The sequence below is a fragment of the Lytechinus pictus genome, chromosome 3, assembly GCF_037042905.1.
Source record: "Lytechinus pictus isolate F3 Inbred chromosome 3, Lp3.0, whole genome shotgun sequence".
NCBI lineage: Eukaryota > Metazoa > Echinodermata > Echinoidea > Temnopleuroida > Toxopneustidae > Lytechinus > Lytechinus pictus.
In genome coordinates, this window is record NC_087247.1 from 40,552,226 (window position 1) to 40,573,543 (window position 21,318).

A 21,318-nucleotide genomic window follows, 5' to 3' on the forward strand; every position below is an offset into this window, starting at 1 on the left:
TTTTTGGCTTCAAGAAAATCTGAAGATAAAAGATAGCCTTTAATTGAAAAATAAGTCAATATAGTTATACCTTGAGTAGGTTGTATTCCTCTAGAATATGATGGGTCGTTACAAGATCCTGTACCAATCGACTTCTTTGAAGATTCTCAAATGTCCTTGCGAATGACGTACCTGTTAATGGTATACAAAAACATCTGGACGAATTTTACTGACAATTCCAGATAAACATACTTTGTCAGTTACTTTGATTGATATAGGCAATATTTCACAAGGCTTTTGAGGAGACGCAAAATATTTGCCTCCTACGTTTACAAATAAATAGACATTGAGTAACATAATGAAGATTTGGGCAAACTGACAAGAATTCTCTAAGAAATATAGACCCTTGCAAATTTGCCATTAACATACATTAAAAATCCATAGTTTATTGTTTGAAACAGAAATCCCCCAAAATTTGTTTTGCCCAATTTTATATAGTCAGAATAAATAGATGCAAATAGGGTCAGTTTTTCAAGACTGTTTTTGTTTCATGAGTTAGCCAGTAATAATGTACATTTCTTCACATCTCCATAAAACAACAATTAAAAAGACTTCATTGAATATAGATTCGAGGTTGACTTTAGACTGACCTGGCTTTCTGGATACTTCCTTTGATTTGGCTGCTGGTGATGATTTTAGTGGATCTGACGGCTCTCCTGTATCCATCGGTGATGGGACATGTGATACCCCATCATCTGCGTGAGGGTAAAAGATTACAATCATTTCATCCAAAGATCTTGAAAATTGATCTTATAAAACCCTATGGCTTAAATAAAAAAGGGGGATTTTAATTTTTAGTTTGGAAACATGGTTTAAGCAAATTGCACGCATTGATTACACTTAATTTTGCATGAGTATTGAATAAAATAATGAATACTCACTTTTGTCAAAGGATGCTAACTATATATTTGTTGCTATGATTTGACATTCATAGGTCAACAGTATCAAACTAATTTTTTTATCACATCAACCACTTTCTACCCTTTCAGATTTGACCCAAATATGATGAATATCGCTAGAGGGTATTCATTTGTCTCGCAATTTCAGTCCGCAATAATGAACCTATTTAGTATGATGAATATCATTTCCCTCTTTGTCTTGACTCCATCAGCCCAAACAGTCCTTCTTAAGACTATTCACATGATCAATCATAAATAATCTGTATGACACTTTCACTACATTCTATTTTGAAAGATAGCATTTATACATCTATTGCTCTCTCATTTTATGAAGCAGGGGCATTAATGGGGACAATAAAACTGACCTTTGTCTGGTGTCTGCCTCTCATCAAGAGTTATCTTTTTTTGCTGTTGATACAGCTTCAGAACTTCTTCTGGAACTGTGGCTTCATCCAATCCACGCTGAGTGAAGAATCTAGGTTAAACAAGTATGTTCCCTAATCAATACATGATCTTCAAATATTTAATTGAGTTGATTGTAAGAATGATGAGGATGATATGCTGGCAGAGTATGAGAGTAAAGACAAAGTCATTCTGCACAAAAAATGAATGAAAACTAGATGAATTATAAAATACATGCAGTTAAAATTGATGCCTCTATCATCCACAGATTAAACATATACTACATGTCCAACTTCAAATATTTCCAAACAGTGACCTCTGTGACTTTTGATCTTGTGACCCCAATATACAATCGTATCATTATTATTCCCTTGCGCATAACATGAGCTAAGTTTCAAGGTGTCCGTCACCTCAATTTATTACTAGGTGCAAGCAAGATATTGTATTTACAGTATTCAAAAAGTCCCCAGCAAGCCTTTAACACTCCATTCCATTGTCCATGGTGGACTATGAATGCGAGTCAAGTTAAAATGCAGAGGTACTGAGGTATTTGTTCTTATTTCATTGAGACTGTGCCATGGACCAGTGATGGTCTGGTGGTAGAGTGGCTGACCGGCAATCTGTAGATGAGAGGTTCAAATCCAGCTGGTTCCAAGATTTTTTTCTGAATTATTTTCAGATCATGTATGCAATCTTATTTACAATATCCAAACTTCCCCAGCCTGCCTTTAACATTCCAAAGAGTTACTGTTTATCACAAGATATTGTCATGTGTGTAAGGATGTTTTAACTCAAACATCTAATAAATCATCCTCAGTCACAAAAGCATACATGAATTTGAGTTGATCACTTGAATGGTTTGTTATTGTGAGATAAGAATATTTCAATGTATATTTTGACCTCTGTGACTTTTGACTTTTACTCTTGTGACTTCAAATAAAATAAAATTATTAGGGCGTATGACGGCATGATCCAAATTTGAACTATATTTCTCAAATGATAATCGCCTCCAGTTATATTGACCGGAATGACTTTAAGACCCTAAAATCTATTCAGATCATCATCTCTCATATGCATAATTGGGCCAAGTTGAAAAATAATCCCTCAAAGTAATTTCATCCCTCAAAGTAAAACTGTTCTTTGGTAACAATGAGAGCAAGATCTCTGACCAATAAAGGCTCACCCTCTATACATTCTATTTTAATCATCATACAGGAGGATTTTTATATAGACAACGCTTAAATTTGAATTGATGTCACTGATCGTTAAGGATATTTTTCCATTGTTAGAAGGATGTTACAAAGCCTATGACTATAAAATTATATTGATATGGTCAGAATATAATGAGCACTTGATTTCTCTCTGCAAACACTAATACATATACTGGGTGAGCAGTGGCGTAACTACGGGGGGCATGGGGGGTACATGCCCCCCCAATTGGCTGGCCCCCCCCAAAAAAAAAACGGGGAAAAGGAGAAAGAGAAAAAAGAAGAAAAACATAGTGGGAAAGAAGAAATTATTGTTCATTATTTTATATTTTATTTTAACTGTGTTATGTTATATTACATGAGAAACATTTTTTTCATATCTTTATGAAACATAATTTGCTCAGGGCCTATGTCTTCATTGTTCCTGGTGCTCGTATTGTCTGTTTAACAAGATATATCGTCGCCTGAGAAGCATAGTGATGTTATCTGATTTTACGCGCGCAAAAACGATTTCGAGAAAATCGCATTTAAAGTTTGTGGACAATGTTTGGAGATGGATTTTGCAATGTTATCGTTAATTATTTCCTTTAATTTTTCACACAAGAAAACTTAGAGATGTCTTTAAACTCATATTGAGGAATTACAAGAAAATATAAGCAATTCCAGATAATACAGTCGATTAAAAAGTTAGCGCCCTTATGCTTCTTGAATCTTTGTGGATCGGTGGGCGCGCGTAGGGGCGTAAACTACTTAGCGCCCTTATTTGATCAAAATCTTATTCTAAATCCCCCTATATTTTCATGTTCTCATACATATCAATTTTACAATGATATTCATATATAAATTTTTATTGTTTTAATATCAAGTATAAAATATGGTTATGTTTTTATTCCAGTGAAAGTTGCCTTACAAGTCAAGGTCAGGGGTGAAAGCCTGGTGGCTAATTAAATTTTCTTTCCACAGATAACTTAGACTAGTACTCAAAAAAAGATCCCCAGGTTTATTATGAAGACAAACCATAAATGAATGGAACTGAGTATTTTTTTGTTATAAAAGTGATATTTGAAAGACCTTTTTAAAATTTGCATTGTGTGTTGGCTGTTGCTTGGACTCACCGCAGACAGGTTTGGTGCAGAGAGCTTGTGAGTAGCCTAAGTAAGGCCTTAAACTTTAGGCCTAACTGTATTTGGCAATGGATTAATATAACTTAATAAGTTTAATGATATCTAAATTACTAGACAGACTAGATAATTTTATTTTATCGTCTCTAGATCCTAACTTAGACCTCGACATATTTTCGCACACCCAACATCATAAGATTGGCTAGATCTGTTAAAATTATTGTCGTATGCATTAATTACCACAAATGTTTACTCGGCATTTATTGATGAATTATGATCATAGAAAAATCAACAATACGTACCAATTCATAGTTTTTTTTTTGTTTTTTTTTCAGTGCGTGTGCATTTAGATTTGGGGTGTGAGGGAACTATTAAGGGCATTCCACAATTAAAATAAAATTTATGTCATTTTCACCAGATTTTGCAGTTTCTTTAGCACCTGAATATTTCATTTATTATGCAAAAATTGATATGAGTTGATGAGCTTGTTTTTTGGCTATTGAGCTTTTATTTCTACCCACTTGATATTTTTCAATAAAATTTTTATTGCGCATTCAAATGAATATTTGGCATTTGTATCAATGTGAGAAAATATTCCAAACCACTCCACCATTTATTCGAATACGAGGTCATATTCGTCATAATATAAAGCAGAGGAAAGTATTCAGGTATTGTATTTAAAAACATTGGTCTGTGGATTATTTTCACCTAATTAGCTAGATCGGATCTGCAGTTAGATTGCAAAATATGTGAAAAATCAGCTGATACCTATAGCTGATCACTTAGTAATCGCATGTTCGTTCATTATGACGTCAGTGTGCATAGCGTAGCATTGTTTGTGACGTCAGTGCGTGTAGCGTAAAATATGCGCAGATCAGGATGCGCACAAACATAATACGAGTTAACGTCAGTATGCTTCTCAGGAATTGTGCGAAAAAGAGTTAACATCAATAATTTTCTGATAGATATCTTGATAAATATTTGAATTCGTGATTTCTCGATAAGACCAAACAAGAGAAAGAAAAACTCTAAAAGATGATATGTAAAACAAACAAGTGGAACGCCTCTGGCAGTCTCGCCTGCATTACGCGATTTAATATAGCAGCAGTGCTAACTTTGAAAACTACTATAAAATAATCATTCACAAAAACACCATTCATATAATGACATAATACCACGTTCATTGACCATAAATGACATTTGAACGGTGACTTAAGACTTGTCAACTACACCCATGTCCACATTTCATTCACTCTATCCATAAACTTTCAAAGTTATGATGGCAATTCAACAATTACCCCAACATGGCCTAAGTTTATTGACCTTAAATGACCATTGAGCATGGTCATGTGACCTGAAACTCTCACAGGATATTCAGTGGTACTTGATTAACCTAATGTCTAAGTTTCATGAACTAGATTCGTAAATTTTCAAAGTTATGATAGTAATTCAACAAATACCCCCAACTTGACCAAAGTTCATTGACCCTAAATGACCTTTGACCTTGGTCACGTGACCTGAAACTCGAGCAGGATGTTCACTAATACTTGATTAACTTTATGCCCAAGTTTCATGAACTAGGTCCATAAACTTTCTAAGTTATGATGTCATTTCAAAAACTTAACCTTCGGTTCAGATTTTGAAAATAATTCTCCTAACATGGTCTAAGTTCATTGACCCTAAATGACCTTTGACCTTGGTCATGTGACCTGAAACTCAGGCAGGATATTAGGTAATACTTGATTAACCTTATGTTCAAGTTTCATGAACTAGGTCCATATACTTTCTAAGTTATGATGTAATTTTAAAAACTTAACCTTAGGTTAAGATTTGATGTTGACGCCGCCGCCGCCGTCGGAAAAGCGGCGCCTATAGTCTCGCTCTGCTATGCAGGCGAGACAAAAATCGACCCGGGGACGAAATTTTTGAGTTAACGTCACTATGCTTCCCAGGCGACGATATAATCCTGTTGTGCTAAAACCTTTCGTTTTCAAGTCAATATACACCAAATATATTTCCTCACACTTCGAGTTATTATTGTTTTATGTAGTGACATATGCTTCTTTTTCATGACAACTTGAAGTGATTGCCCCATTCTAAGGTCTTCATATAAAACATTTCCTGTCCGTGCTCACGTTCGCAATAGTGGATTGGTGAGATATGTCTGATCTTCCTGAATTCCTAAAATCAGTCCTTAAAATGTCCCTTTTTCTGATCTGAATATCAAAAATTTTCAGCTCGGGCTTCGTGCTCTCATAATTTGGTTAGTGAAATACGTATGTTCTTAGTGAATTCCTACAAACAAGCCTTAGAATGTCCCTCTTCAGGTCTGAATTTCCTAAATTTTTAGCTCGAGCTTCACATTCGCAATATTTGATTTGTGAAAGGCGTATGATAATCATGATTATAATGACTACAAAAAGTAATTCACATGTTTAGATGTAATTCTAACAAAATCAGCTAGCGCTTGGCACTCGATTAGATGACTATGGTGAGATATGTATACTCTTAATGGATTCCTTAAAAAATAGTCCTAAAATATGCCTGTTTGGGGTCAATATATACAAAAATTTCAGCTCGCGCTTCGCGCTTGCGTTGTTTGTTTAGCGAGACAGGTACGTATCATAACAAAAATTTGATTATATTGTCCCTTTTTAGGTCTGAATATCAAAAATTTTAAGCTCACGCTTCGCGCTCGCATTATTTGATCCGTGAGATACATATCCGTTTAATGGTATTGTCCTTAAAAATGTATAAAAGGTCAGTATACGTTGCAACTGAGCATGCTTTGCCCGCTCACTTGGTGACTCAAAATTTTTGCTGGTGCCCCCCCAATGCCGTGACCCACGGTACGCCACTGTGGGTGAGTAAAAAAAAAACTTGACACTTCACAAATTCCCAATTTAAGAAAAAATATGTCATTAAAACATAATCATTATGGCCGGAAAGAGTATTTTCTCCCAAATAATTTGTTACTATATTTTTGTGGTATGTCTTCACACTTGGATGATAAGGAGGTATTCTTCACTGTGATGTAAATTTTAATCTGTGCCAAAGTAAGGCATGACTGCAATGAATGAACCCCAGATGCCAATGTCATAATCCTACATGAACTAGTAAACATCTTTGCAAGTCCCTTTTCAATGAAATTATCTTGAGTATTGATTTTAAAAAGTGTTTATCAAACACTTATAATGTAAATTACTAAACAAGTGTTATGAAGTGCATTTTAATGCTTCCCTTGTAAGTTTATGACATCATTGACATCTGGATTCATTCATTGCAGTCATGCATTAATTTACATCACTGCAAATAATACCTCCTGATCATCCAAGCGTCAACACATACCGCATAAATATGGTATCAAATTATTTGGGAGAACATACTCTTTCAGGCCACGTATGATAATTATGTGTTCACGCCATATTTTGTCTTAAATTGGGGATTTGTGAGGTTTATCACATGGTATAACAAAGACTCACCTCCACACCCTTGCTTTTCCTGTTGTGTAATTTAAGGGCTTCACCAATTTGTCTCTGGTTAATAACTTCATGATTACTCTCACATATGTTCTCTCCATCATTAAAGAGTGCACCACTTCCTGCATTATATGTACACATACACCAGGACAGAGTAAAAGAGAAAGTCTAGTTTGGGTTATGCATTTGAATAATGGAGAAAACTCTCTCAGCCTAGGTTCAGTTAAAATGAAGTTATCGCATTTACAAGGACTGCAAAAGGGTAAGATGAAAACATGTGACTGTGGCTTGACCTTTGACCTCAAAATCGATAAACTTCCTGGGATCTATGCTAGTATCGTACACACCAAATTATATGAGCTTAGATTAAGTTAAAATGAAGTTATCGTGTTTACAATTTTCCATTGTTCTATCTCAGCCATGCGTGCATTATGAATGTTAAGATGGGTCACAAATGATAGAAGAGAAGCATATCTCTCAATTCATGTACATTTCATGATGCAAATTTATGAACATACCGGTAGGTAAAAATTACACTGAATAACTGAAAAGGTTTCCTTTTTTTCTGGGACGCACTGTATATAAATATAAATATATATATATATATATATATATATATATATGCCTACATCCTACGTAAGGGTGAAGTCAATGAATGGGTTTATTCCGTCATAATACACATATAGACGTAAAGACGAAGCTAGAGGGTGTTAAGGCGCATTACGAACAACGAAAGAAGACAAAAAAATTCGCCTTAAACACAGATGTAGAGAAATATATATATATATATACATATCCGAAGATAATATGAATAAATTCTTCCTTGAATAAAAACTTAATAAAAATTGTTCTGAAGCTTTAACTTACATTCAGAGAAACACCATGTGATTCATTCTGTTTCTTCTCTATGTAGTAATATACCTGCTGAACATCTGAGAGTTCCATATCCAAACGCAACTTAGACAAGTCAATATCTAATCAGATAAACCAAAAAAAAAGGAAATATATTATTCAATATCATGAGGTAATTTTCAACACTATTGCTTTATAAATACTAAATGATTAGTGCTAATACCCCCATCTCACTAGATGGCGATTCCACTGCGATCGTCAAAAATCGACAAAGCGTGGTATAACGTAGCTTGATTGTGCCTTGATCTTTTCAATCTTCTCCGTCGTACCTTGATCTTTTCTGAAGCGGCAAGGATCGCCACCATCTTCCTGGTCGCCACAAAATTTTGAACATGTTCAAAACTTACGTAGCGAGATCGCGGAGGTGCTAAAGCGCATCACAATCGAGTCATGAGCGTATTACAAACGACATATTCGTAGCTGTAACGGAGCCCCAACGCATAAAGCGTAGTATAAGCGCATTAAAAGCGGCACCGATCGCCCGCGGTTTTCAGGCCCGTTCCCAAGACAATTCTGCTACGCTGCTTCCTTTACAAGGCGACTGCCTTGCGCTCGACACGCTTCACACAGCTTCCACCACGACGCTTCCTTCTTTGGGTGGCATGTGGCACACGTTCTCAGCCCGCTACAGGCGTTCGCGTTGCGCTTTTGCTGCGCCGCTGATGACTGGGCAGCGATTGCGCAACAACCGTCCGCGCTGCTATAAAACGTCGTGCCGATGGTGGCGGATTATCATATTTGCAACAGATTACGAGGCGATACCACGGCGTTTTCAAACATACCTCCCAGAAAAAGGACCAGAAAAGGGAAAGCTGCCAAAGCTACCCCTCTTAGGCGGGCGGTCGAAGAGGAAGATCAAGGGGTTATGGTGGTGGTAGAGGAGGAGGAGGTAGAGGAGGAAGAGGAGGGGGTACAGGAGGAGGATGAAAATCTTACTGCTGAGCCAGCTGGAAAGAGTAAAAACGCTCACATGTCTTGATGACGAAATGGGTTACCTCTGCAGAAATAAATAAATTGATTATGTTTTGAAAATAAATTGAATTCTAACCACAGTGACAGTAGACAACGTCAAATTTTGTTAATGATTCGATCACTAATGTATTGATTGGGAAAGGCAATCTTTAGGGAGATTCTGGCATTGTGCCCCCCTCCCTTTTTATGAGTGCTCTCACATCAGTAGACTACTTCTTGTCAGCAAATTTGAAAGGAATTTACCAAATATTTTTGAGTGACAAATTTTTGTGGAAAAAAATAAACAGAATATCAAAGATTTTTATGCTCTTTTATGAAATTCTGTATGCATCCCTCATATCAACTATTAGTCTCATCGACATCTTTTGAATGAAATTTTAAAAATATTGTATATTATGACTTATAATGTGACAGCCAGGATCGGACCCTGTATCTTTTTGGCCTCCTCCTTCTCCTGTCCTCGCATTCAACTTTCAACTGATGTTCTTTTAGAATGCCAAGATGTATAAGTCCAACCAAATTCTGGACATCCATGTTGGTCGGAGGTTGGCAATCGACTGAAAAATGTGTCATGTGCCGCGATTAGTATGCCGATTGCTTGAAATCGTTTCAAGAGCCCATCATGAACGTAACATAATCGCTTCATTCGTAGCACCACCGTACCAAGGTCCTAATTAGCGTATGAGCCTCGTTGTACGATCGCTTTGATCGCAGAAGCAGCGCATCACATCTGCCTCGAATCGTCGCAAGAAAGTGGCATCGTCGTACTTTCAGCGTATTACCATCGCCTTCGGCGCAGGTCGGTCGCATAGAAGTTGCAGTGCAATCGTCTCGCAGGCTAAAAATAGAATTCGAGGAAGATTCTGCTACGATTTGCGGGATTTACACAGATTGCCATGGTCGCCACGATCGCCTTCCTAGTGAGATGGGGGTATAAGTCTCATATGAAATGCTACAAAGCTGACATACTCAAAAGGCATGATTTTTAGCTCACTAATCAGCTTATACTCTAGAATATTTGTAAGACAAGTTTACCAATTGTCATAGAAACTTGTCGATACAACACAGCCTCATAAAGTTTGTTCCTTGTTAAGTAGTCAAACAGAAATTAACAAAAGGACAAGAAAAAAATCAAAGAAGACTAACCTGTATCGACAACGTCATCATCATCATCAGCATCATCATCGCCATCATTCCCAATACTATCATCAGCAATGTCTCCCTGCTTCAAAAGACGAACACACACTATCTGCAAAAAGGAAAAGGCCAAAAAAATGTATACTTTTCCAGAAGATGATCTAATAACATGAAATACTCTTGGCTGCAACTCAATATAGAACTAAACGAAGTAGTCATCCCTTTTTATTCATATAAAAAAATAAATGAATTTTGTGCAATTTACCTGTGCAACAGCATAGATTAAAGACATTCTCTACCTTTTTGTCACAATCATGTGATCTGCAGCCGAGATCTTGGGGGTGGGGGAGCCTTTAAGGCCCCAGGGCCCGTATTCCATAAACGAGATAAGCACGCTTAAGTAAAAAATCTAAGCACTTTGTCTTATCTTCTGTCTAAGACAAAATTCTTAGCTAAAACGCGTATTCCATATAGAATTGGCTAAGAATTTTGTATAAGAATTTGGCTAAGAGTTTTTGCACGACTAAGACAGATATAGGATGAATGGCAAAGTAACTTTTCTTAAAACTTCAGAGTCTGTATTCAATACATACAACATGGCAAAAATTTTGCCCTAACTTTAAGACAGTTGTGTGTTGTCTCAATTGTTTTAGTTTCAAGGCAATTTCAGCCCACGCCTTTTCATTATCATGAAACGTGAATTAAGCTTTGGTCTCAAGATCCTCTTCCCTCTCTCTTATTTTTGCTATTAGTGTAATTTTCTCTCCTTCAGTGAAATCGGCCTTCCTTTTTATCTCAGCCTCCATCTTGATATTCGTTATGATGCGATTTTTGCTTTAACACATAAAACGCATAGACTTTTTACCACAGACCAGCTGTTACGTTTGCGACAAAAGTTGCGCTGCGTTTCAATTTTCTCATGATGTCATAGAATTTGAGACTTTGGCTTAGTCATATCGTCTGACTTGAAACAAATGTCTTAAAGTTTATAGAATATCGTTAGGGAAGATTTCTTAGACAAGCAAACTGCTGAAGACAAATTGGTTAAACTTACATGTAAGCAAAAAGCTTATCTCATTTATGGAATACGGGCCCTAGACTTTAATATTGCAAAATAGCCCAGTTAAGTTAGGGTAAAGATATTTACATTGCACACATTTTTGTTAACAACTCTTTATCTTAAAAATTTGTGATGGGAATTTTATTCAATATTTTTTGTCTAAATTTTCAGATAATGCATAATAAAATGTACATAGATAAGAAACAAATAGCTCCTCTTATAAAGAAAACAATAAAAAAGAAATTACATAAACAAGTTGACTACACATAGCATATACATGGATTATCATGAACATTTATTGTTTTTCGGGAGGAATTCGTTGTGATTGTCTCTGTCTATTTTGTTATAATAACATTCTGCATGTTTTCTAGTTTGATATTACCAGATTCACAGCCAGGCAGAAAACAAATTAATAGTGATTTTATAAATGATGATATTCATGCACAGAAGATGATAAATCACTTTTATCATAAGAAATTGCTGTGCAGTTGCGGCTTATATGTTGTTGTTCCATAAGTTTCATTTTGAAGAGAGATGTTGATAAAATTTCAATAAATTATTTGTGATTTAAATACATCACTTCTTTTAATATCCTCACAATAAATAGGATTTACATCAAACATGCTCTATGAGCTCAATATTTTTCAACTAAGGTTACATTGGTGTGAGCAAATATCCAAATCAGTATTAATATATTTCATAAATCAAAATAGTCTGATTGTTCATTTTGTTGGTCTCCATTGGCATGCTGGTCTTTTTTCAGAAATACACTCTCACAAAGCACATAATCTAAAGAAATCCGGAGAGGAGGAATTGCTCCTTTGAAACTAACATAAACATACTTATTTCCATTTTGGTAAAACGTTGTTACATTCAGACCGAGACGGTACTTACTTGGAAATCTTCTGGATTCCTCTCTTTGTTTGTATTGTCTTCTTCCTGAACCATTCTTAGTTTAAACTCCTTCACAGACTGCACTGTCTCAGGGCAGTATTGGGGCAGTTCTTTGGCAGTTATGGACACTGCTTCTACAACCTTGCTGAATTTAAGATTCTTCAGAACTTTCTTGAACTGCCCATAGGAATACTAAGAATAAGAAAAGGGAACAAAATAAAATCCATGGAGAAGTAGCAGAATATCACTCTATAAATATCTATGAAGAAAACAACTCACTTCATATAGACTTAGTTTCTGTGATTCTCAAATATGATTAATGAATTTTATTCATCCAGCAACAATATTCGACCCCTCATTAAAAGATAAACTTCACCCCCAACATAAAGTTGATTCAAATAAGAAGACAAAAACTTAATAAGCATGGCACTTAAAATATTACTATGAATCATTATATGTATATTTTTCTTTTGAATTTAATGATGGAGAGCTCTAATTTTGATTACAATAAATTATTATAATGATAACGGTGTCACATGTTTCATACAGAAACAAACCAGGTTTCCATTATTGTTGTGTACATGTAAGACAAAAAAGAAATATTTAATATTTCAAGTCATAAAACACAATAGACGTGTATCGGCTCCCTAATTTAAGCTTACAAGGCAGATGATGTGCACTAGTGCTCTGTCTGTAAATACTCACATCGTAACTCAGCACAAACTCCACCAACTCGTATCTGGGCGCTATACTGTTTGGTTGGTCCTTTATATAGTCCAATATCATGCTAGTAAGTGAGACTTCCTTGACTGGTTGCCTCTTGAATCGAATCAGGTAGATGTATGCAATATTTCCCTTCAGCTACATTAAAAGAGTTTGTAAATTACTCGATGTTAAAGGATTACACTTTCAGAGCATTATAAGTGGTCTTCATCAGCATAAACAAGAAATACAGTAACATAATGGCCCAAGCTCATAAAGAATTTCATTCAGGCCTTGTAATTTCTTGATATCCGATCACTCCTTATTTCAGCACATAATAATATAGAACTTTGATTCAATAATTTTCAACCATCTTTTTTAAATACAAAGAAAAAATCAAATCCTCTTCAGACTTCTAAGAATTGATCCAAGAGAGGGGAAATTTACTAAATTATTCAGGCTCCTTTGGATATATATGAAGTGCTCCCTATGACAAAAAAAAATTAAAATGGTAGAAATTTCTAGCTTTATCTGAAAAGTGGCATCCCTGTTAATAAAACCATGGTTTTATAGAGTCTGTATTGCTTGAGAACAAAAAGGAACAAGAGTGTTGCTATGGCGAGCACATAATACGCCCACCTGTAATGCGGAAAATGGAGTTATTGGTCAAGCAAGAAAAGTGGAAAGTGACGACTTCACCTTAATAATATGATCATAGAACCTAAATGACATTTGCCCTTTATCGTGTGACCTAAGACTTGTGCAAGATGATCAGTGATACTTGATTATTGAAATATAACTTGTTTGAAATATAAATACTACCATGACGAATTTGGTACCAAATGAAAGACCGTATTAAGCTCTTTCACATGATTAGGATGAAGTATATTTCCGGTGAAATTTTCTTTGAAAAAAAAAGTAATATTTGTGCAAAATGTATTCTATCGTTTATTATTATATTTTCAAATATTGTATCACAGAAATATATAAATGTCAAATCTATGATTTATATTATATTTTCTATCATGATATGTCACCACTGAACAAAAAGTGTAATCTGAAATGTTTGTGTAGAGAAGTAACTAGCACAAATGTGAAATGTTTTTGTCAAGTTTTTATTTGTATAAAATATTAAAAGTTTTTTGGGAAAAATGACACCTTAATATTTTTCAGCTCCTGATGACAAAGCAATGTGATGAAAGGGCGTGACAAACTCATTTCTTTGATATCAAATTCGTCATGATAGCACAAATATCTAATAAGATACAGTAAATTTTATGTTTGGCAAGTGTTAATTTTTCTTTGAATTTCCTGGGTGTATGTAAACTTCTGGCCTCAACTGTACTTTCTAAGTTATGATGACATTTCAAAAACTTAACCTTACGTAAAGATTTTGATGTTGATTCCCCCCAACATGGTCTAAGTTTCTTGAAAATTCCTTGAACATCGACGCCCCAACTCCACTCGATTGCTACATCACTAGGTCAAATCGGGTCACTTCGGTCATCGTTGAAGAAGGCAGCAGTTAGCAGGCAAAAATTTCAAGGTAATTCTTCATATTTTTCTTTATGTGTTGTGAGCAAAAGGTAAACTTTTATTTATGGTCCAAGTTCATTGACCCTAAATGACCTCTGAACTTAGTCATGTGACCTGAAACTAAAAAAAGGACGTTAAAGGTCAAGTTCACCCTGAAGAAAACTTTGTTGTAAAAATAGCAGAAAAAATAGTAAAAAATATTGGTGAAGGTTTGAGGAAAATCCGTTAAAGAGTAAGAAAGTTATTAGAGTTCAAAGTTTTGGATTTGTGACGTCATAAACGAGCAGCTGCCCCATGTGTTATGTAATATAAAATGCATGAATTTCAAATTTTGTATGGTTCCTGATGACTTAATTTTGTGAAATGATTTGTCTATTGATATACAAAAGGTACAGTGAAAACCATTTTCAATCTTCTGAGAAAATGAAATTTCATTGATTTTTTACCATTCGCTGTGTAGGAATGCTGCTCGCATATGACGTCACAAATCAAATAATTGAAATTCTAATAACTTTTTAATTATTTGATGAATTTTTCTCAAACCTTCGGCAATATTTTTAATTATTTTTTCTGCTATTTTTACAATAAACTTTTTGTCAGGGTGAACTTCCCCTTTAAGTAATACTTGATTACCCTTATATCCAAGTTTTATGGACTTGGTCCATATACTTTCTCAGTTATAATGATATTTCAAAAACTTAACCATTGGTTAAGATAATGTTGCCGCCATCAGAGAAGCAGTGCCTACAGTCTCACTCTGCTACGCAGGCGAGACAAAAAATGCGTTTAAACTTGAGAAGCATAGCACTTTAGATCGATTATGGATCAAGCTTGGAACATGCCTCTAAAATTAAGAAATGTTATTTGTACTAGAAAACCTTGTATTACATACCTCTTTGGTGATAACACCAAGCTTCACCAAATTCTTAAACATGTGGAAGACATATGAGAAGGTGACATCAAACTTGGCAGAGATACTATGTGTAGATACTCCTAGGTACCTGCTCTTTCCAGCAAACTCCAAACAGCAATAGTAAGTAGCGTTAAGGGGTAAATCTACACTGGTGACTGGTGATAGAATAGCATGTAGTCGGGCTTCCAGACTCGCAACTAACATCAAACAATGTCCCCATCTGATATTTCAGGTGGAAAAAAAAAAATCTTTTAGTGAAAAAAGAGTGGGAAAAACAAATGATCTTTTAGTGATTATGGTTTAAATGAGCTACATGTTAATACCAACAGTATTGACATTCTCAGTGTCATGTCCAAACAATGCAAATAAATGTAAAGAAAAAGAAAAATATATTCTGTATAGGAGTCTCATACAAATGAAACATGAAAAAATATGAGAAACACAGAAAACATTTTCTGTACATACTACTCTTAGCCTGGTAACGACACATGGGCTTTGCATATGGACTACCTGGTTTTAGAAGGCAATCGGTTAACGATCAAATTCACATTGAAGGTTCACTCACTTCTCTGTAACTTGTTGTAGACTGAGAGAACCCGACTTGGCATCTTTGCGTATTTCTGCTGTGACATCTTGCCTCTCTTTGTAGAATGGACAGTACCCCATCTCTTTTTTGACCTGGTCGTCTATCAGTCCACTTGTCTGCTGGACCTTAATTATGCAAACAAGAAATACACAGTGAGTCTAAAAAAAAACAGATTTATCACTGCTTAATCTCCACTATAATAGGCAAATGACCTATCAATGTAAAGCTTAGAAACTCCTTTTGACCTGATATTATTTGGAAGATTACTTATTCATACACAAGTGAGTCAAACCAAAATGAACAAAGTATATCAAAAAGTCACTTTGAAAAAAGAAAATAATTTGTCTAAGAAGTTCAATATCTGCTCTTTTATTTGTCTAATTTATTTGAATTTAAGTTGTGATAAATCATTGATAATTCTTTTTTTTTCTGGGATGCACTGTAGGCAGAGGAAGAGGAATCCTTCTTATTAATTTCATTCAATGTCTCTTTATTCATTTTTCATTTGCTCTTTACATATTGCATGTGCTTGGATAGTTGAATTACTATTTTATGTTTCTATCATAAAATACTTTGGAAAATTATCATGGAAAGGTGCTATATTTAAAAAAAAAAAATCTATATTAAAGTGAATGTAACATTTTGCAAGACTGACATTCCCTGATCAGATACTGATCATGCCCTTTTTTGCAGGAGGTCAACTCTCTCAAGGAATGAACATCTGCTTATATCTATAAAGGGACAATGACCTGGGGCCCGTTTCATAAATGATTTGCAACTCTTGTAACTTTGCAATAATGACAGCTACCATGGTAACAGGGCTCAGCAGCCAATCATAATCAAGGTTTCCATGGAAGTTGCCATAATGGCAAAGCTACCACAGTTGCAAGTCCTTTATGAAACGGGCCCCAGATCTTCTTTAATATATCATGTTCTTTAAATTAGAGAATTAGCACATTTTCTACACAAAAATAAATAAACACAAAACAAAATGAAGAAGGGGGAGGAAATGATTGGAGGGAGGCAGCTTAATTTCTACCTTCAGTTGTCCTTTCTTTCTAGAAGTTCTCCTTTTCTTGACATCATTTTCATCTAACTGTAAAAGTTCTTCTGGTACAGTGTAGAAAGAAATGGTTTCATGGTGACAAAGTAAGTCATCCCAGATGAAGTTCTTCATGTAATCATCACACTTGAAATCAAACGAAGCTAGTCTCTGCTCAACAAGATCCCATAAGCTTTCTAGACTCACTCCTGTTAAAATGGTGTAAGAGATCATTAGAAATATATTTCAAATAGATACATGTACATATAAATCAAAAGAAATCAAAATCAGAAGAAAAAAATATTTTGCTTAATTTGGTAATTTAAAAAAGCAGATCATGCACAAAGCTGCAATGCAGGCAGTATGCATAGAGATACATGTAGCCAACCATCACAATTCATTCCTTTCTTTTTTTTTACTGAAATATAATAGAATACCTGGATTTCAACACCTGAAAATTCCAAAGCCCTATGAATTACATAGGTCTAATTTTGTTTATTATGGTTAATCATACATGTGGAAAAACTGTGAAAAAAATTCCCCAAATCTTAAAAAATAACTTCTACATAAAATTCAGATTCTCGAAACCCCCCCCAGGAATATTTTTTTTTTTATAAGTCACGTTACAGTTTTCTGGTCAGCTTACCCTCTGTCAAGCATTACATAAAGTATGAACCTAAACCTGGGTAAAAATAGTTTTACCTACCCTACCAAGAATAAATTTCTGTCTAAGGCTAAACTCTGGGAACAGGGATATTATGATAAACATCAGTAATTCATTAAAAAACTTAACTCAATATCTACCATCATTTAACAAAATCTTACCTGCCCCCTAAAAATTTATGTCGAAGGCTAAAATCTGTGTCTAGTATGATTTGGATTCTCCTAACAGGGCATATTCAGGAAAACTTTCTTTAGGTAAGCCCTTTTGCATTGACAAGTACATGTACTACATTAATTTTCACTCCTCAAATTTAATCATTAATATAAATGAAAGTAGTTGCAGTAAACACTGACTTCATGAGAAAGTCTGTAAAGCCTCAATTAATTGTCACTTTATCATCATCAATCTAGATCTGGTACAGTTACATAAATTGAACTTTGTGAAATCATGAAATCTACATGTACGGTACAGTTGTAGGCAGGTCACACTGTAGATTGCAGACCAGATGAACACATGTGGGACAATGTATTATTATTGATTGGAAAAATACCACACATCTGACTCAAATCCAAAGCGTATTTTGCAAATTGCTGCAGTAACTTCATACAATTTCTTCCAGAATTCTTAGGCACATATTCTTCATTTATACAAACAGACACTAAAGGAGTAATTTTATTGGATTCTGTTTAAACTCATTTTCAATTTGTTCCAACTGGCATTTATCTTTATTTGTGAGAGCAAAAAAAAGTTTGGAAAATGTCCACCTACTACATGGAACTCACACTTTTTCTGAATATCAAAACTTACCATCCAAACCTTCAAGTGCTATTTCATCTAAAACAGCATCTTCCAGATTATCCATTTCAAAATGATCTGTTGACCGTTACTCCTCAATGGATATCTAATAACAAAAAGAAGTATAGGAGATTTGAGTAAATACAAAATATCTGTATTGATTAATACATTTGCATGGGTTGCAACATAGAGGTGAAATTCATTCCTGGCCCATTGTGTTCAATGATTAAACAATGATAATCCTCACATTACTGAGCACATTAACTTGTGCTCTATATGAAAGTGGAAAGCTCCACTTGTTCACTGCAATCACCCTGCCTGTGGGGAAATCTACATGTAGATCTATGCAGTATACAGTACACATTTAAAAAATTCATTAAAATATCACTCTTGTAACCCAAAATACTAATTTTTCCATACAGTTGCAATTTATTTTCCATTAGTAACTTGGGGATAATTTTTGTACTTACCAGAGCGCTCAAAATCTTGAAATTTTGGCTTATTTTTATGTGTAGGAATTATATTGTTGGAAAGAAAAATTGAAAGAAAATTGTCAGTCCACAATCTCTATTTCTAATTTGGAAAAAATAAGTAAATATGATGAAAAGTTGGAACAGAAACTGACGGTGTAAAAGCCAAATATTGTCAACTTTTATTTCCCCCACACAGGGAGTACCGTAGAAAAGAACAAGGTTATCAATCATTGAATGAGTGGGAAGTTCTATACATTCAGATTTTGCGAGTGATTTTTCACCTCCAGCACTTTCCACCCATTTCTGTTAATGTTTCAGCAAGGACCAAGCACAGTGGTAAATTGTATAGAATGGATAGCGAAGCGTTCAACGCTCACGGGCGTGTACATTTTGCTCATGACATGACGTCATCCAGCCACTGCCGTGAGCCAATTTATGAATGAAAATATATCAGCATGCGCATTGCAAGTCTTCCAGTGTCCCACACAGTATTCCATCAAAACCAGTGTGCAATTCTCTATCACCTGGTATTAATATCCACCTAGAATTTCACTTTCCTATATTTTATATGAATTTTGAAAGACCTGTATTCTCAGAGGATCTATTTTCTCAACGATACCGGCGCACAGGTTAGCAAATTTTGATTACTTCCTTTTCCGTTAAAATCTTACGAATTAGCGTCGATATGGCATCGTGTTTGTTGGAGTTTGTAGAATCTATCACAACGTGCACAAAGTCAACTGATTTCCGGGTTTTGGAGCGTCGGGTGAATATGCATCAAATGGCCGAGTCTCTATAATTTTCGATCAATACTGGAGTGATCCGATCACGAACTAAGACCATTTCACGGGTAGACAATGTGACTGGATATCGTTATCGCCATACTTCCGCACACGGTCTGAAGGAATGACGTGATCTGCGCTATTGACCAATCAGCGGTCTCCGAATCACTATGCAGAGATGGTCTATCTGTTGTACACTGTCTATGGACAATTTGCCACTGTGCCAAGGCAATCATAATAATCAATTACGGTAATTGATTAATAAATAAATTATCCCGTAATTCTTAATATGATGACTTGATATCATGGACCAATGAATTAAAAAATTGACACTGATTTGCCCTTCAAATTTCAAAAAACACATTTTAAAAGTCTTTGATATATTCTCAAAATAATTATTGTAAACCTACATGTATCTCGTCAGTGATTTTGTTGTTTCCTCAACTTTTCCCTCAGAAAACACACGTTCGGTAATACGATACATTTTTAAGTGACCAAAATATTTCACATGTGAAGAGGGGTGCGAAAAATGAAAAAACAATTTCAGCTCAATTTTAAAAATTTATATTTTGTACTCATAATGAATTTTATGAAATTATTGTTTTTGTTATGATTGAATTCATGAAAAGTGTTAGGTGATACGATCCACTACTACATTTATGTTAGATCTACATGTAGGGCCACTCAAAATCAAGCCATAGAAGTCATGTGTTGTGGACGCAAGTGGCACAGCAGCACGCACGACCCACTAGTTAAAAATCCACTGCCTAATGCGGTTCTTCTTGGTGCGAGGTTAGTATACTAATACTAACCCATAGTTGCCAACTCTACCGCTTTTAGCGGTAGTCTACCACTTTTCGAGCATCTTGACCACTTTCTTACTTTCTTTTTAATACAATCTACTGCTTTTTCAAATATCTGATAGCCAAAACATCTTCTTCACCTCTATCTACTAAAAAACTACACGATTCAATGACTGTGATAATGCTCTCCGAATCTACCGTTTTTGCATTCTTACAGGCTGGCAAGTGTGCAACAGAATAAATGCTATTTAGGGAACGTCTGAATATGTAAAAGAAAATCCACCCCAGAAAATATTGATATGAAAGGATAGAGAAAAATCAAACAAGCATAACCCTGAAAACAATTTCAAAATCAGAAGAAGAGTAAGAAAGTTATATATTATAAAGTGTTGCTTATTTTCCATATAGAACAATTATTTGCACAACTCATTGACATACACAGAAATATACTTCATTGATTTCATTCATTAGTTAGGGGTACATTGTATATGATCATGATTGAGACATCACACTAAGTTCAGATAAGAAAGTGCTTTAAAATGTGTCAAATTGATTTCAAGAATTGAAATGTCTCTAGCCCTAAAATAAACCTTGCTTTAATGAACAATATTAATATCATGACCATAGAACATTATTTAATCGTAATATTTAACAATAATTTGCATATGATAATCATTTATATGAATTTAGAGCTTGATGTGAATGTTTGTATTTCGTTTCAATTTTCAATGACGGACATCACATGACGATCGACTTGAGTGAGTGCACTTGTCTAAAAATAAATTATCATATCAGGATTGATTCTCAAACATTGTCAACATGCAAAAACTCTTTCCAACATCGTAATATCACCATATAATAACATTTTACATGACAAAACAGAGAAAATTGCGTTTTAT

General features: G+C 34.9%; 1 protein-coding gene across 2 annotated transcripts in view; it reads right to left on the reverse strand.

Annotated features, from left to right (window-relative positions):
* LOC129255616 (general transcription factor 3C polypeptide 1-like) overlaps nt 1–19,146 on the reverse strand; it is a 61,166-nt gene extending 42,020 nt beyond the window's left edge. For both annotated transcript variants that reach the window (XM_064097053.1, XM_064097052.1), the window contains exons 1-12: nt 18,374–19,146; nt 16,900–17,111; nt 15,840–15,985; nt 15,254–15,494; nt 12,829–12,984; nt 12,124–12,315; nt 10,179–10,281; nt 8,016–8,122; nt 7,152–7,270; nt 1,304–1,413; nt 630–734; nt 71–171 (exon numbers count right to left, since the gene is read on the reverse strand). In XM_064097053.1, coding sequence (XP_063953123.1) covers nt 71–171; nt 630–734; nt 1,304–1,413; nt 7,152–7,270; nt 8,016–8,122; nt 10,179–10,281; nt 12,124–12,315; nt 12,829–12,984; nt 15,254–15,494; nt 15,840–15,985; nt 16,900–17,111; nt 18,374–18,428 — 1,647 coding nt within the window. In that variant the 5' untranslated portion in view covers nt 18,429–19,146. The remainder of the gene's footprint in view (nt 1–70; nt 172–629; nt 735–1,303; nt 1,414–7,151; nt 7,271–8,015; nt 8,123–10,178; nt 10,282–12,123; nt 12,316–12,828; nt 12,985–15,253; nt 15,495–15,839; nt 15,986–16,899; nt 17,112–18,373) is intronic.
* Nucleotides 19,147–21,318: the final 2,172 nt, after the last annotated feature.